Raw genomic sequence first — 25,865 nt, forward strand, 5'->3', positions numbered from 1 at the left:
ACACTATTTGTATAAATACTTGATATCTCATATAAAGCATGTTGACGTGCCTTTGTGTATTAAATGTGCAATTTGATAAACTTTCTTTGTCCTGTTGTTCATCCTGGTTGAACTTAAACTTATTACACAAGTTCAAAATAAGGCAATAACCTATGAGGGGTAACAAGTGTTTCATTTTAGCCAACGAGGGACGCATTAGGCCTTGTAGTCAAGCCATTTGTTGTTTTACTGATGTTAACACCTTACTTTGTGAGTTGTACTCTGTCATGTTAAAATTATTTCTATGAAGAAAGGCCAGATCAGTTAACCAACTGACCTGGGGCTTTGGGGCTCCTACGGTTCAAAGGCAGTGTGGCAATCGCAGTTTGCCCAGTTAGTAATCTGGCCTTAGCCGTGTTTACTTAACCATACAAAGTGTAAGAAGGGTTACAGTGTTAAGAAAGTGTTGTTTCAGCAAAGTATCCTAAAATTGCCCTCTAGCTCTAGATCCCCCCTGGGGATCAATAAAGGATTATCTTATCTTAGGTTGGTAATTTGGTTTCAATTTCTATAAAGTTTGGTGAGACTCAAAGGAAGATATTTTACAAGAATGGTCAAAATTGTAGCACTGGAGATGTTTAAACAACTACAAAACATTTGATCTAACATTTTCCATGATGCAACTCAATAGCATCTTTTACTAGATGCCTCCTGTCTCCTTAATGACAATTGCTTGCAAACCCCACACTCCAGATAACAAGGCAGACCTTCTGTTTTGAGCCAAGATAAGCATGATGACATCACCAGGGCCCCATTCAGAGCCAAAGAAGACATTATACAACTTCTTTACAAGCTGTGTTGTACTCCTTGTGACAGGTAAACTCAACTTTAAGTGTAAACTCCCTTCAGTGCTAAGGCATTACAATAGCAATCACTCAATGAAAACTTGCATAGACTACTAGGAAGGTAGAATGGGCTCCTTTAGCCTACATGTCTGATGTAAACCTTTTGAAGTCTTGGTTGCATAACATACGCAGTGTAAATGAAGTCTAGTAGCTTGTTTTTGTAGTCTAGGTGTGGACTTTTGCCCCTGCAGTTGTCTAGGTGAGCTCTACTGTACAGTAGGCGCTTTCCCACGCCTTTCTCCTACAACTCCTCGTGTGTCTGTGGAGAAAGAGGAGAGGGGAGGTGGAGTGGAGTGGTGGGTTACAGTCCTGGAATGTGCGCGCGCTCCCGATTCTCTCTTTTCTCTGTTCTCGTCGGTGGCGGCGCGCGGCACACACAGAGACTCGTGTGCGCGCGCAGCCCGCGACAGGTCTGGAAGTGCAAGGAGGAGGCAGGACAACGCTGCTGCTGGAGCGGGGAATGATGGCGGTGAGCAAGAAGAAGGGACAAGTTTGATACTGTAAAACTGGGGCATTGTTGGCGATATTTCGGCGCCTAACACGATGAAGCAAATAAGAGGTAAAAGCTTTACAAAGTTGTTTGTCTTTGTGCGGCGTTGTGTTGGTAGCCAGAGTTAACATTTTCAACGGCTCGTACTTGAAATGCCACAATGAAATGTTCAGACTGAGGCAGTAACGCTCGAGTTGTCTAGAACTGTTTAGTCCTGTGAGTTTAACTTTATTTCTCATTTGTATCTGTGTTTTAGCCTTATCAACGGCACTGACTATGTCTAACCGGTTGAAGTTAGTACAGTAAAAGTAAAAACCTGGTTTAGTTACTTCCACGCTCAATGATTCTGGTTTAACGTTCACTAACGCCAGCAGTAAGACTCGTCGAATTCCATACAAACGGCTGGACACGAGAACGTTAACTTTCCAACTCGGTTAAAGTTAACCCAACGTTTATATATGTTCAATCTTACCTTAGGCGGCTACGCATTTTTGATTTGCATGTAGAAAGAGATAATCATGTTACTTATTTTAGGTGACGTACGCTAGGCATAGTGAGATAATGGTATCCGGTTTCTGTATTAACCAATTTTACTGTCCGTTTTTCTCTTTAGATGACTTCGCTGTGAGTGTTTAGTTGAGACTACAGTGCTCCAAAAAAAGCTCCGCCGGACCCATGGCACCGCTCGCGTAAAGTTAAGGGAAAGTAGTTCACCAACAAACAGCAAACGTCTCTCCAAACCAAGCTTTTCTAATTGGGCTGCAGTCATTATCAAGCAAAAATGATCAAAGCGGAAAGCAAAGGAGGCGAGAGGACCCTGAGGAGCGCGTCCCCTCACAGAAATGCATACAAGTCTGACTTTCACGCCATTAAGTGCACCTTTGATGGGCCAAAATCCGAAGGCTCTGCCAAATCATATGCAAATGGGTCCAGTGACACCCGGGAGGACTCAAGGGGGAGGCCTTTTGGGAACCGAGTGAACAAGATCAAGAACATATTCCTACAGATGGATGGCCAACAACAGGAAAGCCAAGAAGGGAAAGTGACTTTAAAGGCTGATGTGACCCCGGTGTCCCCAACGAAGGTGCAAATTCCAGCCAACACTCACAGAGTTAACTTTAACAGTCCTGCAAGCCCAGAATCACATAATTTAGATAAAACACCCAAGGGGGAGGAGGTTGAGATTGACAAAGTGGCTTTGGCAGAGAAGTTTTCTGTGACCAGAAAACTCTTTGAAAGGGGCATCAAAGAGCAGCCTGCAGCTGAAAAACAGTCTCCAAACAGAGTAGTAAACCGTTTGTCTCTTGGAAGTGCTTCTGATGAGGGGAAAAGCACAAGGAGAGTATCAGGATCCGCCGAGACCACTATAAACACAGAGCAATCTCCTACATCAGCAGTTGAATGTCAAGCAGATGGGAATGCTGATATTGACAAAAAAAATGCGTCTAGAGTGTCACTGAATGCAGGACCCATGTCCAAAAGGTTGGAGAATTATATGGCTGAGAATGATTCAGAAGAAAACATCAAAGCTGCTGGGAAAGTAGGAATGGTCTCTACTACAAAACACAGTACCACTGAAAACGTACTGCCTACCTCTCCAACAAGGGACAGCGTACACAAATCTACATCCTCTGTTAAAGAAGCCACTAATTCTAAGCCTGTGACTGATGCACCTGTGACCTCTTTGGGGTCCAAACCAACATTCCCAGTTACAAACGCAGCAAACAAATCTGTTTCTCCAACGACTGATGCCACTAAGAAACCCCTCTCACCGGAGCAAACAACCCCAGTTAGCTATGGGTACAAACGTTCATCATCCAGTGATGGATTTAGTAGGACATCTGTCAGTGGGGATGAAGGCAAGCTACATAGTACACCCCCAAGGGATGCAAAACAGCCTGTTCCCTCAGCTGGTGGTTTCCAGAACACCAACAGGGCGAAATACCCTGAAAAAGCCAGGAGTAATGACGTTGTGGACACTGTGAGTCCTACCAGGGGCAAGCCACCCAGCCAGACCTCGTCCCTGGACTCCAGGGGGGTAGGCATGGTGCGGGCAGAACTGGTAGTGGTCCAAAACGAGTCATCAGAGAGTGAGGAGAATGAGGATGAGAATGTTGAAGATAGCGTGTTTGAGGAGCAGAAGGGGCAAAGCCCCAAAGATTCCCCAACAGATTCTAAAAGAACCTTTCAACCAGAAAAACAGAGCTGTAACCATGCTCACCAAGTCTTAGCGAGAGAGGTTGCAAAAGAGTCACAAAGGATAGAAGAAACTGTGGGTGAAGGTAGAGTCTTGGAGGACAACAATCAATATGGGTTAAAAGAGGAGAGTTCATTTGTGAGTGAAGATGGGGACGTTAATTGTGAGGAAAATGATGAGGTAGCAGAGGAGGAGAGTGAGATGGAGGATCAGGTGGGCAGGAGCATCCTGGATAGAGCATCACCGGTAGTGTATGGTATAGAGAACGCAGCATTTGTGGATGACAGAGATGTAGAGCAGGTCCTCAGGGAAGAAGATGAGGAGGAGGAAGAAGAAGAAGAGGAAGATCGGGTCTATGAGGAGTATGATGACCGGTACGAGGCCCCTGGTCTGTCAGATGAGGAGGAACCTCCCCTTAAGAGGAAAATCAAGTTCTCCACTGATCCCATTCAGGTAAGCAATTTGAGCTGTGTTGTTTACTTATGAACTATTCGTGCTTCGCTCTAGCTCTTAAAAACATATTGCACAACACCATCATTATAAACCACTGACTCACTGACTCAGCAATCATGTCTGACCCAGGTGTTACCCAGCAGACACGCCACAAATTTGAGGTGGCTGAGAATTAATGCTTTTGTCGTGCAATGTTGATGTCACAGCTGCTGCACGGTATCATTAGACAAGCTTGTCAAATTTCAGAAAGTCTTAGTAATGGTTCATTACATTTTACCAGAGACATAAGGGGCAGGACAACCTAATCACATTAAGTGCAGTAACTCTATAGGAGAGGGAGAGGGGAGCATTTATGGGACAAGGGGTAGCAACATTGTTTGTGGTATTTTTTGAAGTATAGTTGACATTGCATAAGAGTTTGTGAAAGCAGGACCACAGCTGAACAAGGGCAGCAGTGAGGTAGGGACATGTGAAACTTTAGACTGTACAGTAAGAAAAGCCTGTCTGCCCCTGAGTCACTGCATTACATGGGTACTTTTTTTCACTAAGAGTAGTTCCCATCCGTCCATGAATCATGCCTCACACTCATGAGGGACTTTTCACTTCTCCCCACCATGGATATGATGAATTTAGGGATTTTATTCACCTAAATAATCCTTTTTAAAGACAATGGATATATTATCTTGTTTTCACTTGGGAATTGCTGATATTATTTCCTTTGATTGTTTCTTGAACTGTTAAAAAAGAGAAATCTATCAAATGACGCAGCCTTAAAGTCCAGGATATGACACCATTTTATTGCAGTTTTGAAGTAACACAAGTCCCTGTAGTCTCACGTAGTCTCTAGCTTTGCAGTCTTGTACTCCAAACTGACTTTCTAGTTTGTTATCTTTTTCAGTATTGCCCCACTTCTAGGCTGTAAACATTGCCAGTTGGTGTTTAAGAGCTGTGGTGGAAGTGGAGGTAATCTTCTACCAAAGATATTCCACCAGCACCATATCTACACAACATTTAGCTAAAACAGGGGAGAACAAATCACTCCAGTGCATTCCACATAGCTTGTGAACAGCTCAGTGTTTATCCAGGCCTCGAAATGCACTGTTATCTCAGGGTGTGGACCCCCCCCTCCATCCCAGTTATCCCGGCAGGGGGTCCTGGGAGAGGGGACCAGAAGCTGACCTGGAGCGGAGGGGACACAAACAACAGCGCGCCTCCTCTTCCCAAAGTGGAGCTATGTCAGAGTCAGAGATCAACAAAGCTTTGTAGTTCACAACAATATGCTGAACTGTGTCTCGTCTATGTAGAAGTTCACATGCTGCTCATAACAACTGTGACACAGAGACTTTATGCATAAGAAAAATACTGTACTCAAAGTTACTTTTGATAAGTAGTTGTTAGTAGTTATCAGTGTACAACAGTGTGTAATTGAAACACACTTTTCACACATTGTCAGTATACATACAGCATTTACCATAATGAGTGAAGCTGGTAGTCCTGCAATGTTGAGCTGCTTTTTCTCAATTAACTGATTGATCAGTTACCCATAAGAGGTCAAAAAAATTTATTTTAAAATTGTGTTTTCTTAAGCAAGATATATTATACTATATATAGATATTTTGTTCACTATCACATAAGGCAAAAAAGCAGCAAATGATTGTATTGAGAAACTAGAACTAGGTCATGTTTGCAATATATTCAACATGAATAACTGAAATTAAATATTTCCAAATTAATCTTCACTTTCCTTCTACTGGAATGATCATATTAGCCCTAATCCATAACCTTCCAATAATGACAACCTCTTTGGTGGATTTATGATTGATAAATTATATTATGTTGACCTATTCAAACTTTGATGTCACACTTCTAAGACCTTGAAACAAGATTGGTACAGTCATTCAATTCATTTTAGATGTATAATTCAGTTAATATGAATTATTGAATTATTTTGACTTTTAGAAATAAATATTTAGTAGAATTCTTGGAAGAATGTTCAAAGATCCCAGACGGTAACGGATACATGCTAAATGAAAGAAATGTGCAGTGCAGATAAGCTGCAAGTCCAAAAATGTCCAAGCACTCTCTGAAGTTTCCAATGAGCTTTTTATGTAATTGCACGACTGGTTGCATGCAAAGGACACGCTGGAAAGAACACAGAGAGATTTGTCAAAACAATGACATGCATGGATTAAAACCATGGGGTCAAGGTTACGTGGTATGCACATTAGCCAATTAAGTCACACAAATGTCCCACAGCCAACCTTTCTACCTGTGGCCCGGCTAACAAAGGCCTCCCGCCAGCACTGCATCACTCTCCACAGTCTGCTAGTCAAAGCTGGCACTGGAAATCCAGCACACTCGAGTTGTAGCATACTATGAGAGAGGAAGTGCTTTGTGCTTCTTGCTAACAAGGGGATTGGGTCCCTACGTAACCCGAGTGCGCTTGACGGAGGAGGTGTCCTGTGTGGAAGAAAGGTCCTCCTTTGTAAAGTGAATGAGTTCAACATGTATCACCCTTATCAGGGTTGGAAGACAGACTTCAGTCAGGATTAGTGCAGTTTAATAATTCCTAAAAGTGAAAGTCTTGTGTCAAGCACAACATTGGATGTTTCTGGGTGCTACATGCATGTACTGTTCTTGATAAAGCTAAAATAAATGTAGGATGAAGTTGAAAAAGTGCTGCAGTTAGGGCCGATGTCAAACATTACTTTTTGTGAGAAGATTCTTCTGTGTAACACACAGTCACACTTTAGTGGGGCATTGAGATGCTGCATTCCCTTTGCTGCTGCGTCAGTATATAAGTTTGCTATACCCTCTGGCTTTATGAGCACAGTATAAATATTGCACCACTGCTTCAAATGATATCATTGCTTTTAGTCAGGAGGTTGTTTCCTTTATACATGCAAATAAAAAACCGGGCCTGTAATATAAGACTTGTGTGTCTAGGCATGTTCTTATCCGGAGGAAGTTTTAAACCTTAGATCACTGTTGTTCAGCAGTAAGCAGTTTCAGTTTCTACTGGATTTCCCTTCCGTCTGAACCCTGAATGTTTTGGCAAAAATCCAGGACTTATTGAATGATTAACGCTCCCCTGTCGAGGTGTGTCATCTCCTTGGGGACAAAGGCATTTTCAGAGTTATGTGGGATCTGGAGCAAGGCTGTCTTTGTTTTTGTGTCTCATGTTGCGTATAAGGACACTTGGAGCAAGAGTCAAAAACCAGTTAACCATTACAAATAGAAAAAGTCTTGAACCAGGATCTGCACCTGTTGCTTTGCCCTACCCCCACAGAGTCACTGGAATAACCACCAGCAGTTATTGGTCAAGTGAACACATTGTCACTTCTCCAACATGCAGGCTGTGGTAAACGTTCATTGTAGCTAAAAGAATTCAACATTTTGTCTTTGTTAGCCCTGTAGATAATTGTGCTGAGCACATTCGTCATTGTTTAGGCATTCAGGACCTGTCAGTTTGGCATGCCTGCAGAAACCTTGCTAGCTATCAACTAGGCTCATGTATATTTTGTTGACATTAATTTGGAGCTGTATAACAAGATTGTTATGGGCGCCTGCCTTGTGCTTTTTCTGTAAAACTCATGGAAGTGCATTCTGCCAAGCCTGGGGCTTTGTCAGGTCTTTTTTAAGGTAGGAATCTTGAGGAATCCTATGATTTGATGCTCTTTTTTTCTGTCCAGATATTATTGAGAATCCAATTTCCAACAGAATAGACTAAACAGGATGCACTTTATTTAGACTTCTACTCTATTGAAATGCAATATGAAACAGAACAGGCAGTTGACTGTTCAGAAGGTCCCTTTCTGACTGAGAAGGACAAAAAAACAAAAGTTCAAGTATGTAACTTATAAAAAACAGCAATTACTTCGGGGCATATAGTTTTCTTTCTGTGCAAGAATTATGAAATGGAAGTGTAATTAACAAACCAACCAACGCCGCGAGTTAGATGGGTTTTTTTTAGAAAATGATGTGTGGGGTGCTGGTTGAGCTCAATGGTTAGATTGCGCATCCCATATACAGAGGCTACAGTCCTCGATGCGGTCTCAGGTTGGACTTCCTACCTCGGGCTTTTGCCGCGTGTCACCTCCCACTGTCTCTTCCTCACGATCCACTGTCCTCTCTCTGAATAAAGGCATAAAAGGCCAAAAAAAATTATCTTTGAAAAAAGGAAAAGAAAGTGATGTTTGTAGAATGCTTTGCTAATTTTGAGAAAAGCCTTTCTGTTACGAAATTAGATCCAGGGAAAGCCATATTTATCCAAAATGCTGTACAAAGGCAGCTCTTTTGAAATTTAACAGTGAAGCTGGAGTGGTTTTTCTCACCCGTTAGTCAGCTGGTCCTTTATTAGTGCCTGAGTTAGGTTCACTCTACTACTGTGAACTAGAAAGTATCCTCTGTAAATTATAATGTTATTAGACCCGAATTGCCCCACAAACATAAGTGTTAAAGAACAGGATAACTCTAGTGTTAAATTTGGACTCTGGCTCCTGTAGCCAACCCATCCCATAGTGTTATGCTTTCCATTTCCTTTTCCGAGATGGGTCTTCTGTTGGCCAGAGGAATGTGTCTAACAAGACTCCACCCTCATCCAACCAGCAGACAGGCCCTCCCCTTGTAGGATCTGAGTTCCCTGCAGCCACCTGGCCGAGTGGGTGACTCTCCAACAAAACGGGGCAGGAATACTAATGCAGGCAGCTCAATGCTGTTCATTAAACAAGTTGGCTTGGGATGGGTCTGTGGCTGATTGTGATTGCCTTAAATGTAGTCATTATGTGATTACAGATAAATACATTAGCGGATGCTGTGTGTTGTCACTGAAAGTTAACAGTGACTGTGTTAAAGAGTTCAGCAGGCCGCGCAGGACAAAAGTATCTTTTGGAGGCCATTTATATACCAACCTGTTCAACCTGTTTATGTTTGCACTCCTTTGGAAATTTGATTCCATGATAGCGCTCAGCTGTTCTCCGACTCCACCTCTTCCTGCTAAATGTCATACATTAACACATGGAACATTAACATTGTTGTCTCAGTTAAAGTCAATCAGCGTCTACTTAACAAAATGTTTATAATTCAAAGGGCACACACACAGAAAGCACTAGATATATATTTAGGTCTTTCTCCTGGTGTGTTTACACAGGATCTAAAAACCGGGCCCCATGCCGTCTACCATAATTACTCTATGATCTGCGCCAGGCCGCTACCCCTTCCCCAGCTTGCTCTCACAGTGTGTTTTGATTTGTCTTCTACTTACATTACAATCTCCCCAATCCATTGGTCAGCCCTCTTTTTGCACTGGCAAGAGATTTCTCTGGTTTGCTTTTCCTCACAGCTGCTGACTCATTTCCCACATTGGTATTCTCTTTTGGGGAGGGGTCTGAGGGAATGATGGGTTTTAGTTCTGGGTGTGGGCATATGTACATCTGTGCGTGTAAGCGCTCATAGAGCAGACAGACCGCTGCAGTTGTTGAAGATGGATGAAAAGCCCACACATACTGCTGGGAGCTATCGTTTAGGAGGAAGTGGAAATATGAAGATGCCATAGCAGTCTTCTGATCCACATCACAGCGTCTGTGACCGCAGTTATAATTACAGGAAAGAAATGTCCATTAAAGAACATGTAAAAATGTAAACTTAAAGAGAAGCTGTAACTTCTTTTGTCTCTTCTTTTTTCGGTCTGTCTGGTCAACAGCTGAGTGTTTTGGTTCTGGCTGATCTTCGTCGGGACATGTGCAGAACCATAAATGAAAATGGTTGTTCATTCTGATAACTAAAGACAGTGATGAGAGTGAGCAGTGTGCAAGGGAGAGGCTAATAAAGAGATTGATTTCTGTCTTTCTTGCAAAGAAAACAGTGGTTGAGTGATTAGGTTTCAGCAAAGAACAGAACATTGTTCGGAAAAGGCCCGGGAGTCCATGGCAACGGGAAAGTCAGACATTGGAGTCGAGGGGAGATAGAGGGGAGAATCCAGTCTGAATGGTTGCTGCTCAGCTAATGCCAAGGGTGAAGTGGTGCTTCCTACGTTCTATTAGCCTACATTTCAACTCTTAATTACTCAAGTCTCCAAAGTCTAAACTAAAATGCATCTTTCATCCTTGATGAAATTTCTGTCTGCTCTAGTTTTTTTTTAATCCACTTTCAACAGTCTAAATTAGAAGTTAATAGGCTTTGTCGGTCCTATTTATACAGGCGCTTTCAAGCTTGTTGTTCAGAATTGCTTTAAAGATGCAAATTGGATAAAAATGTTGTTGGTGTTGGTTATTAAAAAAGTTAAAATCTTCAGTGTTCGGTGCTGTAGCCTTGTCATTGTGTGTTAAAGAGAAAACCTAACCAATGAAATGTAGTACAATGCACGATCTGTAAAAGTATGGCAAGAAGCTGAATGGAGTATAAAAGAAAGGACAAGGACTCACTGTGGTTGATGAAAGGTTGAGGCCCCATGGGGAGCAATCCGGCCTGTACCACAGAGCTGCAGTAATGTGCAAAAAAAAGGTTCTAATCTCTTTTTCTAATCTGGGAGGCTTCATGAGAGAGGCACCTGCAAGTGTGCCAAAACCAGTACTTCTATATCATAACACGCTAGGATTCCACTTAGATAAATGTGTGTGGAAATTGGACGTTGTAAAACAGAAATAGTTGTCATAATTCACTTTGAAAAATTGAGTGTTCACTTGGTTATTCTGGCAACCTTACTATCTGCACTGTTTTGGGCTGTGTCCAAAGGCTACACAGTGAGGAGACAGAAAGACAGAGAGGAGAGGGAGATTGTTTGTAGTTGATTCATCAAGTCTGGACTCGCTGCAGGATCTAAACCTCAGACTCTTTGCCCAGAATGGAAATGTTTACATGATTGCATCATACATCCTTGTGGCAAATGTCTCAATCAATCCTACTGTCCTATAGTCCTTTTCTATTTTGACAGTTGCCCTTGTTGTTAGATAGTTTGATTTTTTGGTTGTTTTACTGTTCCTATGATGTCCTAGCAAACTGCTATTTTGCGCAACATATTTACACGTTCTCTTTAAAAAGAACCTCGGAAATATTGAGCAAGTGTTTTTATCGCAAAATTGTTTTCCAGGAAACTCTAATTTAATATTGTTTGAGGAACGCAGGGACTTTAAATATGCCACCTTGAAAAGAATCAGCAGCTTAATGGCAGGGTTCGCAGGACTGCTGTGACCCCAAATGAACCTCACACTATTATTTCATTGTTATAACTGAGTCACGACAGGTGGTCATCTTTAATCCATTTTAGGCCCAAAATTGTCATGCTCACTTTTGCGTGACTGCGGGAGTGGATTACAAAAACCATATCTGCCTGGTATGAGTGGTATTCAAGGTAAATAGCACAGCGATTTGTTGTGTGTCATGTCCCTCCAGGCTGGAGTTGAGTACAGGGTCATGCCCGTTGAGCGAATGTTAAGGGATTAGTTGTTCTTTTTTGGTTGTATTGTTCTATATTTTGTCCTTTTTGTCGTACTGATGACAACTCTCTTTGCCTCTGAACATTGATCTTTGCTCCATCCACTGCTTAGCTCTTCCCAGCTGTGCCCTACTTTCCACGCTGCTCATGTTCTGCCGCACAGTGTGTATTAGCTTTATAATTCCAACCAGACAGCAGCCCCTGGGACACATCCAGTGTGTTGCAAGGTCTGCCTGCAGAAGTTCACAACTTCTTAAACATCTGATGAAAGTCTCAAGAGTATGTCTACTTCATCTTCTGCCTCTGACACTTGATGTATGTCTGTTCAATAATGTCACTAAAGATGCAGAAGAGTTGAGGATGCAGTGTGCAGTTGTGTTAAGTTATTCAGCACTATTATCTCTGCCAGAGACTTTGAGAACATTGGCCACAGATGATAAATAGAGGAATGATTTCAATGTCAGTGGTCCAATCATCATAAAAGGGCTCAGCTGTAGCTCAGCAGCTCTCAAAGTGTGCTCAGTGGTGCACTCGTACCTTAATTTCACTCGTAAACGGTGAAATTCTCGCTCCAAATGAAGAATTTGTCCTTGTTTTTCCTGCCAAGATAAATAGAAATAACTCAAAAGTGAAAATAATATCCCTCTAGCTGAGGAAATCCTGTTCATTCTTCTCTTCATAAAGCTGTCTGATGGTTAACTGCCTGGTAAAGACATAAAAAGTGTATTGACGCTGTGCAATTGATATTTTTGACCAACGCAGGTCTTCAGTACCTTCTCCAACGAGGATTATGATCGGCGCAACGATGATGTGGACCCTGTCGCAGCGTCTGCAGAGTATGAGCTGGAGAAGAGAGTGGAGAAGATGGATGTGTTCCCTGTGGAGATCGAGAAAGGTGAAGGTCAAGTCCTATATGTCGGCAAGCAGTGTGGATCATTTCATAAAAAATTGTGTCTTCAATGTGCAATTAAATCCTACAGTGTACATATACATAAAAGCTCACACAGCGACTGATCATTATTTAAACACTGTATGTCAGAGTTCATACCTTCTCTGTGTTCAGGAGACAATGGACTTGGCATCAGCATCATAGGAATGGGAGTGGGAGCTGACCAGGGTCTGGAGAAGCTCGGCATTTTTGTGAAAACAATAACAGAGGGAGGAGCAGCTGAGAATGACGGACGGTGAGTTCAAGCACCGACACCTCCTTTTTGCTAACCCACCATTTACATCTTGTTTGGGTAAAAAACAAAACTTTACAGGAGTCACTTTTCAGGTTTTGTAAACAACCGGAACTACAGCACGCATTCACTGCACAACCACAACAAGTTTAAATGACACACGCTAGGAATTACTCATCCCCTCAGGGCTCAGTGACACACAAGGCACAAACAACTGGATTTATTTATAGCCTCCAGAGGAAGTTAAAGAAAATAATCTCACTACTTATGTTTCCCAAGCATTTTTTCATAATGTTTCATCACACGCTGAACTGAGGCGTCTGTGTTCTTTTATATTTACTACTATCTGTGTTTTGAAAATCTTTCCTTGTATTTACCTTCTTCTGAATTTCCAGCATACAGGTGAACGACCAGATAGTGGAGGTGGATGGTATCAGTCTGGTGGGCGTCACCCAACTGTTTGCAGCCACTGTCCTGAAGAACACCAAAGGCACCGTGAGGTCAGCTCAGAGTCTGTTTTCTTGACACGTAGAAACAACCTTATTGAAAGACTCGGTTGGTTAAGACTGAGCCGCTGCTTTGTAAACCGCAGGTTCCTGATTGGACGGGAGAAGCCAGGCACACAAAGCGAGGTAGCCCGCCTCATAAGCGAGACACTAGAGCAGGAGAAGAACCAGCACCAACAACAACACCTAGATGACCCCTATGACCACTCGACAGAGGAGGTGAGTCAGCTGGTCAGATCTTAGAATTTCATTTTACAATGTTTACAACAAGCGACGTACATCTGAGAGTTAATACAACACAAGCAACGATCAAGACAGGAGGGAACACAGTCAACAGACAGCTTCAAGTGCGACTGGACACTGGTGCCGACAGGCAGTGCACTTCATCATCATCATGAATATCCTAATCAACATCAACAACATCCTCAATGTTGACATCATCAACAGCATCACTATCATTAAGTGCAGAGGTGTTCATGAAAGAACTTGGTCTTTAGCTTTCTCTTAAAGGTGAAAGGGACTGTTTGGTAACTCATTCCACCACCGGGGGACTACAGAGAAGAAGAGTCTAGTTGCCCTTTCATTGGCAGAGCGTAGTGGGCGGGAGGGAGTGTAGCAGGAGCCGTTTTGGTTGCTGTTTTGTAAGCAAGCAACAGGGTTTTGAATTTGATGCGAGCGGCAACTGGGAGCCAGTGGAGGGATATGAACAGTGGAGTATTGTGCCGTTTTGGGTTGATTGAAGACCGGTCACGCTGCTGCGTTCTGGATCATCTGCAGAGGTTTGAATGTGCGTGCAGCAAAGCCTGCCAGTAGGGAGTTCTTCATCAGAAAACCCAGTCGCTGCTCATCCTCATGGTGTGTTCATGTCATATGGGTGGATGATGGAGATGCTAAAGTTACCTGTATTAACTTGTGAGCGTACATATCATTAGGAGTGTTGTATGATTGCAGAACTGGTCATGTGAGGATTAAAGTGACTTTAGCTGATGTGAGGTTTTCACGCATCCATAATTACAACATGGATGTTGACACGAACACTCCGAACAAGTCAGAAACTTGCAATTACGAAAACTACGACAGGACACGAACACAGCATTAGCCCCTTTGCAACGCCCAGTTTGATCCCACTCAGGGGCAGGAGCAGGGTGCAGCTGGCTGTGAGTAAGCCATGTGTCACAATTCTTCTGCTATGTTGGAAGGTGTTCATTCGACCGCTGCCTGTCTGCCTGAGTTGTGAAATGTTTGCTTTCTGAAGTTCAAGCAGCCACAAGCCCCGGGTTTTATGAAAGAGAGACAGGGCAGGGAATATATGTGGGATTGACTGGAGCAGACAGAGAAAATACAGAGATGTTGTTTAACTTACATTGAGGAAATGGAAGCTCTTTTGGTATGCAAAGCCTGTGTATAGGTGTGTTAGCAGGCTTGTTGTTCATTGTGAGTAATGTTCATGTTAGTTTGCTCGATACTGCGTGCTTGGTTGCGATGTATTGATTATAACGTTTCTCCCAGACTGTGGGGATACGTGCGACTGGGAGTGTTGTTGACACACGCTGGGCATGTTCTAAGCTATGCAGGGTGTGTTGGTGTTTGCAGTGTGTGATGCCATGTGTGATGCCATATTTCAGGAGGAGCGATATGAGGAGGAGGAAGGAACAAACGATAGGATTCTGGGTTCCAATTTCTCTCCAGGGCGGAACGTAGAGGTGTTTGAGCTGCCTGATACGGAGGCTTTGTTTTTGCCGAGCAACATGGACAGCTCTCAGATGGCCTTCAAGTTCAAAGAGGTATTACCCACATCTCATCAGAGTTATATTCTGTATAGACCACCAAAAACATGTAGCAATAAGTGTAAACAAATCTAATATTTCCTTATTTTTGTTCCATAGCTGCAGCTCAAACACGGCATTGTTAACGCTGAAATAGGTCAACTAAAGGAAAAGGTATGATGAAGGAGAAATACGATTTATTCAATGTTGTAGTTTTTTAAAGTTTGGAATAATCACATAAACAAGAGAAATACATGTATGATATACTAATCACAAATTAATATACATTAAGAAGAACCCTCTAAAAGTAACACGTCACTTTCTCTGTACAGCTAAGAGCATCTGAGGAGGACAAGTCATTGTGGGAAGCCAGAGAGTCTGCACTGGAGCAAAAAATCGAAGATAGCAACGAAAAAATCCTGAAGCTGGAGAGTTACTGGCTGGAGGCCCAGGCTCTGTGTAAGAGTGTGAATGAACAATTAGCTGAGACTCAGGCGCAGCATGAGACCCTGGACAAAAAGTACAACAAGGCTAAGAAGCTGCTAAAGGACTACCAACAGAAGTGAGTCTGTCTGGAGATGCACAACATTTCACTGTTAAAGGATCAATGCTGTTGGATTCAGTGGTTTACCGAAGTCAATTTATTCTTTTAACACATTTAACAATCAGAATGTTGACCTAAAATAATGTGTGTAAAAACTGTATACAACTAGAGTAAGAAGTAAAATACAATAGACAAGTTGCACTGAATCATAGAATATAACCAGGCATAAGCAGTTTGAAAAGATGTCCGTAGGTGGGATTTAAAACTACATGGACTTTACTAACTACTACTAAACGGAGAGAAGACACTGTCCATATACAGTAGACCAGAGAAGCCTACGTGAGCAATAGTGTTGAGCGACTTATAAACTGGTTTCAAACTATGCAGTGCTTCAGAAAACAAAAGTATTTAGATAAGAGGCACACCAGTTCAATGTTTTCAACATAGATAACAATGTAATAGTTGCAATGCATGGTTTTAGTCTGAAAACAGCCAAAAAACACTGAAGAGCCGACTCAGGACTACGGTGCCTCCATAGACCTGAAATGATTTGTCTTAAAAGGAACTAGACAGGTCTTCTTAGTCATATTGCATGTCATAAAATGATGCAGAATATGATATTAAAGTATTTATGATAGGGGTGGGAATCGCAGGTTAACAATACGATATGTGACACACGATAATATCATGATACAGTGATTCTGCTATAATTGATTTATTGCAAGACAATCATATGATACATCACACTATCTGATTAACTGAAGAGCACAATATGCCCCTAAAAAGGTGACGTACAGGATTAATGTATTATTCACTGCAACTGGGTGTCAGTTTCATAGATTGACACAAATTGAGATAAACAATGATGCCGTGACTCAAATTGGCAGGGAGATCCATTTAGAGCGAATACAATATATTATAATATTAAAATATCGATATTTGTCGCCAGCGATGTGATAAATGTATCACACCAGTCGCGACGACAATATATTGCGAAATTTTGTCCCACCCCTAATTTATGATAGACAGTTTAAATTTCAAGTTCATGAGCAGGAATAATATTTAGAGTGACAAGAAGTAAGCTTCTTGTGTGGTAAGAAATTTGACTGCTAATAATAACTTCAGAGCAGGAGTTAAGGACAAGAAATCATTTTCTCACGGAGCCCTGGTTGTATGTAGCCATGTCAGTTCTTGTTTTATTTACTGAGGTTTTAACATATTGGTCTTTCTGCTGCCACCCCGATACAAAGGACTTTAATGGAAGTTTCTTTGTGGTGTTCAAAGCATTGAAAGTTAACATTTGAAAAACCCCTCCCAGAAACAATGTCTTTGTTTCTAAGTTTGCAGGAAAACAACTGAAACTGTTTATAGACCTCACTGTAAACTGTTTTTGACATATTATTTTTAAAATAATCGATAAACCTCAGAATACACAAACACCATGCTGTAGAAATAGTAAATGTTTTTGTGGTGGGGGACAGTTAACAAAGGGAATATGAAACCAAAACTACATAGATTGACAGCATAACTTTGTGTGATTGTGGTGAACTGGCTCTTTTATTCATCGGACTAATGGGAGGGACTGAGACAACAGCTTGTGTGGTGTTATTCTTGCTAATATACAACCAGGCACTACAACAAATATACAGGCAATTTAAACAGTTATTAGATGCTGTATTGGTTTTTTTCTGTCTATGGGATTTGATGAAATATATCCTTGTTAAACCAAGACAGGAACCCAGATTTTCACATGAATAGAAACATGTTTACAAGCCAAAGAACTGATGGGAAACTGATTTTCATTGTTTCTTCCCCAGAGAGATAGACTTTGTGAAGAAAGAGGAGGAGCTGAAAAAAGTTCTAGATGAAAAAGACAAGTGGTACAAGGAGCAGCTGGAGAGCTTGCAGAACAGGGTAAGAAGATTCGTATTCACTGCAGTCTTTAAAATACACAAACCAAAGCTATATAATGAGCCTAAGTGTTGTTTCATACACAGATTGCTCTCCTGGAGTCCAAAGGGGACTCGGGTGTGGAGCCTCAGAGTGGTCAGGACTCGGCAACAGACGGGACATCGAGCGTTCAAGACTCGGTCACCAACACACAATCTGTTGACTCCCTGCTAGGTACAAAGCTTACTAGAATAAAATTCAGTACAAAACGGAAGTAAACACGTCACACTTAGATTGTGTCATCTGTTAAACATTCACACACATCATAAACTGCAGTGACTCTGGTAAATGATTAAAACGGTGCACAGTGTCTTATGACTCACTCGGTATGTTTTTCTCCTGTGCAGAACACGACTGGAGTGATTTGGTCCCTGAGACGGAGCGCTTGGACACCAGCGTACACAGAGCTAAAGGCCTGCTGGCTCAGAAAGCCAAACGTCAGCCACCATCGAGAAGCAAACTGAAGGAGAGCCTCGCAGTGGCTTCAAGTCACTCTCAGGTCAGCCAGGAAATGCTGATAGAACTGCACACAAAATACCCATATTGTTTCAGCATGTGTTTGGATTGAACCGTCAGCCACCTGAGTCCTGATTTAATGTATGACACGGAATCTGAAACTCAGTTAAAGGCACATTTATGTTAAAGTTTTTAGAGGCAAAGCTAATGGTGGTGGAAGGAAGCAGAAGCAGAGGACATGTTTACTTAAGGGAGCATTTCGCCCCGGAAAAGCCACTGTCAGTCAAAGCTGGTGTTCTCTGTAATCGATAGAAGCAATAATATTTGATGACGACGAGAATATACCGGTGGATCGTCTAAAAACATCTTCAGGTCTGCAGTCTACATTTCAAACCGAGACATGCAACTTTTGAACGAGACATGACATCTGAGGCAGGCATCCTAGATTTAGGGAAGTGTAATTTAGCAAGCTCCCTGGCCTCCACCAGATGATATGTTTTACGTAGTCTGGCGGAGGTTTTCCAGGGCCCATTGGAGAAGTGGATAGCGTCCTCCAAAGGCACAGAGCAAAATTCCTTTTTTTCCCCTACCATAATGGCATTAGGTCCCCATAATAGCATGATAGGACTGAGGTTGAAAATCGGCAAACTGGCCCTTTAAGTAATATTTCACTTTGTAGATATGAGCTGGCCAATCACATCGAACAAGATGGGATTTTAAACAGTGAATGTAGCTGACTATTTAACCGCCACTTCTTCTGAGATGCATGATGTGTGTCATGTACAGTGTGTGCGTACCTGACTTAGCCAATCAGAACTCTAGATCAGAGCTCCCTGTTATATAAATGGTGTCCATCTCCTCTTCCTTGCATTGTCCTTGTAAATAATTAGCTTTGTCCCCACAGGAAACTGAAGAAGAGGATGACCAGGCCGAGCAGGAATCTCCCAGGAGGAGGAGGTCCATTCAGGAGAGCCTGTCCCTCCCAGTGCCTGTGTGCTATCCTGGGAATGGACAGAAAGAAGATCCATTAGAGGCTAGAGATGCATCCAAGGGTAAGGCAGAGCTGTCCAGCAGCCCGTCTTTGTCGGCCTCGCTGGGAGACAGTGTTGAAAGCAGCGGAAGCCCCTCTTTGTCTCCTCAAAAAGACACCTTGTCGCCACACTCCCCCTCTGGATTTATGCGCAATGCCAAGAAGAGGGAGTCCAAAGGCAAGAGCAAAGAGCTCAAAGGTATGCAAGGCCAGGTTAAGTGACTGCTTTAGCTGTGCTTTCTGTTGCATTGTCACTGAGCCTGATTGTTATTGTTTAATTTCAGAGGAGCTAAATGAGCCCTCATCAGCGGGGAAACCTAAAAGACGATTTCCAGACTTTGGGTGAGTCACCATAGCGATCGCTGTCGTTTGTTCCCAAGTTTCCAACATTTTTGCGCTTATTAAATAAAAAATGTTACTGGTCATCAACAGAGGCCTGCGGAAGTCAGGGGGCAAAGGAAAAAAACATGACAAGGAGGCTATGAGGGCATCGTTGGACAGCAGGTACGGTAGATGTATTGGATGTAAATATTGATCTACTCCAGACTAGCGTTCTACTTTCTTACTGCCAAATGTTAATATCTTCCCGTCTTATCTGATGGTTCATGTGAGGTCATTTTAAAAGCAACACTTCAGGCTGTCACATTTGTTAGCCTAAGTGTGCAAAGCTATATTGACCTCTTTTCTCCACTGCTTAGAGGATCTGCAGAGTTACTGGAGGAGTCTGGAGGGAACCTCTCCCCTGCAGAGTCAATGACCTCCATCCCTACCTGCATGCCCTTCTCCTGGTTTGGAGACAAAGAGAGGGACAGAGACAGAGAGCCCTCGTCTTCCAGCAGCAGTCTGCCATACACTGCAGCAGAGAACAGCAGTGAGCAAAGCCAGGATCGTAAAAATAAGGTATGTAACCTGAAGTGAAAATACAGAGTGTTAGTATGCACAGAGGTATTAGTTTTGTGGTGTTTATTATTACAAAATAAGACTGAGATGTACCATTAGTGGGGTCGTGAACTTGATCCCTGTGCAGCCTCCACTGTCATAATATACTGTTATCCTCACTGAAGGAGTAAAACCAGTAGACGCATAATCCAGACACGTGCCTTCTTCGTCCAGATCTCCAAATAAGCTTCAACATACAAAGGATACAAAAACTGGATCCATATGTCAACCATTAGAGAGACTAGCAGGGAAGATCTGGTGGCTTTGTGCAAGTAGTGACACATCAAACGCATCCAGTGAAATGCATGGCTGACTGTCATCCAGGCTGCGGTTGGGCCGGAGCTCCCATGATGCTGTTTAATGAGTTCAAGACACAGGCTGAGCCGAGAAGATGTTATAACTATGAGAAAAAGTTTGGTTTTTTATTGCTTTTTACATTGTGGTAGTTTTTGTTAGTGCTTCGCTACCTGGACGTTTATCTCACTCAACCGTGTTTCCTTCAAACAGACAAATCTCTCCTGGTCTTCTTTATTCAGTCGATCATTAGATTTGGTACAGTATATACGCATTTTTGTTTCACCTTTGATTGTAGACGACACGGTAGAGAACTAACAATTTGTAATTTCTTACCCCAATACATCCTGGTATATGTGTTGGCAAATTCGGAATTTCTATGTGGGTATGTGGTAGTGTTACGACTAATTATAAATATATTATAATAGATTAAATAACTAATGTTATCTAATTTCCCATTTTCCAGCCTTGTGGCTTCTATGGGAGTAAACAAATGTAAACAGTAGTGTCTTGAGCTTGTTGCACCAGCTAATCAGAAGTTTGATTTGTGTGTCAGTGAGCACTAACTGCTACATCGTAACTAACTTGTATAATGCAACTTATTTTTTATAAAGTAATCCCTGTAACATGCTGAAACTAAGCTGTGTTTAAACTTGCACATAGCTGGTGCAGCAGCCTGAAGGTATTGACAACATTTCCTGGAGGGATGCACCGATCGATCGGACACCTATCGGCCAATTTGGGCACTAATTAGGGGATCGGTGATGAGCTGATCACCTTTCAAAGTGCCGATCACTCCAACCGACGTAAAATTATGACCCACTTTTGCGCACAGCACAAAGCAGATTAATAATTATTTTTCCAGCAGTGACAGCGAAGGCAAATGCAACACTCGTGTTCTGAGGCAGAACCCGTGCTCTGCTGGAATTACCAGCGTCACTCGAGGCAAAGTTTAGACGTCGGGCAATATTTATCCCAGGGAAGTGATTAGAAGTTAGCAAGATTCACTCAACGGATGCAGGCGCTCGCTTAACCAGGAAATCCTGCAGCATGCGCTACTCCTGCTCCAGTGGCATAGCGTCGCCGCTCTGTGACCCACAGAGACCACAGACTGTTACAGTTGTTAAACTTTCCTTGTTTGCACTTGCCTATGATGTGCAGCACACTTAATTGTTCTGAGCAGTGCAGTTATCAACTGCAATTGCGAATAAACACAAAGATCATAATGTAACTGTTCTTTCTTTGTGATTTTTATATTCTTAGAAAGTTTGGAGAAATGCATTTAAATCTGTGATTGGATCGGTGATCGGCAGATGTCACTATTAAAAAATCGCTAATGTGTATCGGCTCTAATAATCCTGATCGGTGCATCCCTAATTTCCCTGATTTCAAATGTAATATTTTTGTCTAAAAACAAAAACAAAAGTGAAACTTGAGGGTAACTTCTCAACCAAAGTGAAACATTACCCCATACCTGAAGTGTGTGTTTGTTTATGTCAGTAGAAGTAGCGTGTTGGTTGTGTAGATTAGTAGTTGTTGATGTAGTTCTGGTGGTGGATTGGTTTTGATTGTTGTGTGATTGTTGGGCTATTTAGTACTTGACATTACGCCTGTCTTTCACGTGTTGATCAACGAAGTCACTCACTGCTCACATTAATGACCTGAATAGCTGCAACAGTTTTAATCATTAATCTAATCTAACTGAGTCCTCACATGTGTTGTTTGTTTGCCTCTCCTAGCACAGAAGTGTTGTGTGGTGATGTGCTACTTCAGTAAATGCGTTCCTTGTTTCCACTTGTTCCAGAGTTTTTCAGTCATAGATGATTCTAACCCTGCCAGTCCCAGTTCAGACATCTCTGGGTTAGTCGCTGAACCCAATCTGTCTGGGCGCTCGCACACTTTAATCTTCTCTTCCAGCGAGGTGAGTGCTCTCCTTGTTGCGCAGTCACAAAAGCCGTGTGGGACGCCTTGATGCAGCTGAAAGGGGACATTCTCAAGCATGCTCTTTGAGCCCCCACTCCCCTCCCTCTTGCTTTCATTTGCCTAGATTTAATTGTGAATGCAGAGGGAACGTTAGAGAGCTGCATGTGTGTGTTAAAGCTGTTTAGTTTTGTGTTAAAACAAAGTGTTGTGGCTTAGCTTTTTCTTCAGTCAGCTGTGATGTTTGCCTCTGTTAGAACCGTCAACTAGTGCTTCATGTTCTTTACAAGCTTTGGCAGACCACAGGGCCATGTTGACTGCTGCTCGCTCGCTGGTGTTTCAGCATCTGTTTTTATGCTCATATTAAAGTGTGAAGTGTCTCAGTCTTTCTCAGTATGATGCACACACAGAGCTGCAGCTGAGAATGTTAGTGGTGTTTATCTGTCATTGCACGCCTGTTTTCTTTGTGCTACCTTGGGATATTTGTACACTATTTTTTCCAGCAGACTTTGCTCCAAATATTCTCTTTGGTTTTATTTTTATTAAAATCTATTGGTTTTAAATTTACTTCTTTAGTCTTTTGTAGGTTTTACTTTTTGTAAAAGCCTCCCCTCCCAAACCTGAACTACTTTTCAGCATTTTCGCAACATAAATAATGTATGAAATAATAAAAATCAGAGGATAAGCATTGACTCAAGTTATTTTTGGGATGATGCTTTTCATCACGTGTTACGTTACTGTGTACATTGGACAGCTATCCAAACAGCATCAGCTCAGCTGTGTTTATTTTTGGATGAGTCGAGTATGTCAACATATGACATCAGATAGTAAAAGTAGAGTAAAAGTCTAGAGGTGGTTGAACCCACTTATATATTCTGTAAAGAAACATTTATTTAACATCATTTAAACAGAAATAATGAAGTTGCAATGCTCAGTGTGTTCATTTCTCTAATATGTGTTTGTGTGTTGTCTGTGTCCTCTGTAGACTTTAGACGATGAGCCGGTTCCTACAGGAAAAGAGTATCAGTGGCAGAACCGGCCTGTCTGTGACTGGACCAATCAACAGGTCTGTCACTGGCTGATGGGCATGAATATGGACCAATACACACCTGAATTCACAGCTAAGGGAGTGGACGGCCAGCAGCTCCTGCAGTTAGACAGTGACAAGCTGAAGGTAAATTAAAAAAACATTTGATAATAATTACAATAAGTTATCAATATGGTTAGGCATTCATAGTGTTAGTCATGGAACAATCATGTTTTACATTTGTTATAGCAAAAAAAAAAAAAAAAAAAAGTCACTTTTTAGTCCGGATCTGTCAGGCTTTGACTGCCCCCTTGTGGCCACAGTTATATTTTCCAGCCGAAGGAAGAGGTGACTCAGTAATTCCAGTTTAATATCTTAGATTTCTGAAACATTAGAGGGTGAAAGGAATATTAAGGATAGTAGTGAGAGAAAATGATACAATATTATATAAGGATGATGTTTTAAATCAGGATAATACACAGTAGATTCCTATATAACAGATCTGGATTAAGTCTAGTTGTTACATACTTAGAATAAGTAGTATAGTAACATATTTCTATTTTTCTTTGGTGTGTTGTATATGATAGTACATTAGATATCTGTGTTTTTTTTGCTTTTGTGCTGAAAACAAGAAACACAAAGTATTATACGAGGCTCTGGGTAATTTATTCCACCATAACTGCCAGTACAGCTCCGGCAGGTCACAGTAGCTACTAGCAGTTCCCCTGGCAGGTTCTGACAGCCAAGAGAACTGCCACTACACCTCTGGCAGGTCACGGTAGCTACTGGCAGTTCACCTGGCAGCTACCGGATATGCCACAGCCAGCTACCACTACCACAATTAAGCTTGCCCTCGCTCTCTTTTTGAGCATTTTCTGAGAGTGAAGATGAAATGATTAGATGTACAGCTTCATCATTGAAGACAAGTGGTTGCAGCCCTACTTTGGTGTCATGTCATGAGATGTGTTGATGTCATTGTTCTGCTCTTAATCTGTGCACTTTCTCTGCAGGCACTCGGTGTGTCCAGTCAGAGCGACCGTTCCACCATCAAGAAGAAGCTGAAGGACATGCGTAAGGCTCAGGAGAAGCTGGAGAAACAGAGAGAGAAAAAAGAGAAGGAGGTTCGACGCAGCGGCAGACTACCACTCAGTACTGACTCTGTCTGCTGAGGCGGCTCTGCACTCCGAATTCACGCAGCTCATAAAGTTAATCTTAGCAGAACCCAGAGCGACGCTTTTTTTTATACTTTGGTGCCATGATGTTCATGTCACGTGGTGTTTACGCCAGCAACCAGAAAGCAAGACTGCCAGTGATGTAGCTGTTCTGACTGAGGTGCCAGGTGTGATTACTTCACATGCGGTATCTCCTGTTTCCTTTTCTTATCAGTTTCACCCAAATGTTTTAACAAATTGAAGCTCAAACCATTTTAACTTAAAGTCAAGGAATGTCAAAAAAAAAAAAAAGTCGGATATGTGACCAAAAAGGAATTTTTTACCACTAAAAAGCTAGAAGCTAATCTTATAAAAAAGTCTGTAAGAGATCAGATGTAGTTTGCAGATCATGCACATGTTTACCTATGAAAGTCAGATGTATACTGCTTTTTCAGCATTTTATATTGTTGCTAGGTTAACCTGCCTGTTTCCATGTACAAGTCTTTTGCAGTTATTGTACAGTCAGAAAAAAAAGCACTATATTTGTCTTTTGAGCTTCAGTGGGCGACAAGGTTTTAAATGTATGAATACGTTTTATACATGTGCCGACTAACTGCATATCATTTTTTTATTTTACCTAAATATCATTGTTCATTTTATACTATCGAAATTTTCTACTAAGTAGAATAGCCATGCTGTCGATTTTTGCTGAATGAAAGGCAACAAACAAATCAAGTAGGGGTGATGCGAATGCTGCTTCCGCTGTCTCTGACTCTGGCTGTGTGTCACTGAGATGGGACTGCGATGCTCCATGTAAAAAAATACACACAGCAAGCAGGTCTGCTACACGCACACACCTGACGGATCCGTGAGACGGTAAGATGTGCCTACGACAAGGACTTGTGTGAGTCGGGAGCACAGCGTCGCGTATGAATGTGAGGCTGAAGGATGAATTGTTCACAGCCAAACCGAAGTGCTTCTTTTTCTTCTTCTTCTCAAGCATGACTCCATGTCCTGTAAAGAGTACGACATGTTGGACTGCAGGAAAATCAAGTGTTCCGACGTCTTCCGACCCGGAGAAATGTTTCTTGGTACATACAGCATCAATAAACTAATTTTGACTTTATGAGGTACGTCCGCTACCTTCTTGCTTCAGTTTATTTTTACATCCACACTTTCATACACAGAGGCTGCTATGCAAAGTGCCAGTCTCCAATCAGGATCTAACTAACCATTCATGCACAGTCACACACCTTTGGCTATGCCTTCTGGAGCAATTTGGGGTTCAGTGTCTTACCCAAGGACACTTGTTGACTGTAGGGGCCAGGGATCAAACCGCCAACCTTCCGACTGAAAGAAGCCCCACTGCACCACTGGGCCACAGTCTCCCTCAAATAGAATAATACGACCCCATTATTAAGTGAGGTTGTATTATCTGCAGGGCTGTTCAACGGTAATGTTTATTTATTATGGCTTTTGGCCTTTATCTATAGGACAGCTGAAGAGAGACAGGAAATGTGGGGGGAGAGAGTGGGGGCTGAGCTAAACCTGCGCCCCAGTTCAACTGTACTGTTAACTGTATCGATAAATGTGTTTTTCAAGTGTCACAGTTTTCTGATTCTCATAATCGATTAGGCAAAAGTTG

General features: G+C 42.1%; 1 protein-coding gene across 3 annotated transcripts; it reads left to right on the forward strand.

Moving 5' to 3' along the window:
* Positions 1-1,305: 1,305 nt before the first annotated feature.
* On the forward strand, positions 1,306-25,346 carry ppp1r9ala (protein phosphatase 1 regulatory subunit 9A-like A). 3 transcript variants are annotated; one of them, XM_069662813.1, is made up of 20 exons: positions 1,306-1,443; positions 1,988-4,024; positions 12,219-12,351; positions 12,520-12,640; positions 13,033-13,137; positions 13,230-13,362; positions 14,769-14,927; positions 15,030-15,083; positions 15,242-15,471; positions 17,271-17,367; positions 17,451-17,577; positions 17,751-17,902; positions 18,764-19,088; positions 19,174-19,231; positions 19,322-19,393; positions 19,588-19,789; positions 20,336-20,380; positions 21,927-22,043; positions 23,028-23,216; positions 24,080-25,346. In XM_069662813.1, exons 2-20 carry the CDS (start codon positions 2,156-2,158, stop codon positions 24,236-24,238), a joined length of 4,347 nt encoding a protein of 1,448 aa, XP_069518914.1. In that variant the 5' UTR covers positions 1,306-1,443; positions 1,988-2,155; the 3' UTR covers positions 24,239-25,346. The 3 variants fall into 3 exon arrangements, with proteins under 3 accessions (XP_069518914.1, XP_069518915.1, XP_069518916.1); XM_069662814.1 differs by lacking the exon at positions 20,336-20,380; XM_069662815.1 differs by lacking the exons at positions 20,336-20,380; positions 21,927-22,043.
* Positions 25,347-25,865: the final 519 nt, after the last annotated feature.

Source organism: Semicossyphus pulcher, unplaced genomic scaffold, assembly GCF_022749685.1.
Source record: "Semicossyphus pulcher isolate SPU_LCO1_2020_fin unplaced genomic scaffold, fSemPul1.0.p SCAF_15, whole genome shotgun sequence".
Taxonomy (NCBI): Eukaryota; Metazoa; Chordata; class Actinopteri; order Labriformes; family Labridae; genus Semicossyphus; species Semicossyphus pulcher.

Bases quoted from the DNA above. Each gene is read 5' to 3' on its own strand.
- ppp1r9ala (XM_069662813.1), top strand. From the start codon at position 2,156: ATGATCAAAGCGGAAAGCAAAGGAGGCGAGAGGACCCTGAGGAGCGCG. The intron at 14,928-15,029 runs GTATTACCCACA...TTTGTTCCATAG, and splicing joins TGGCCTTCAAGTTCAAAGAG to CTGCAGCTCAAACACGGCAT. The intron at 19,232-19,321 runs GTGAGTCACCAT...GGTCATCAACAG, and splicing joins AGACGATTTCCAGACTTTGG to AGGCCTGCGGAAGTCAGGGG.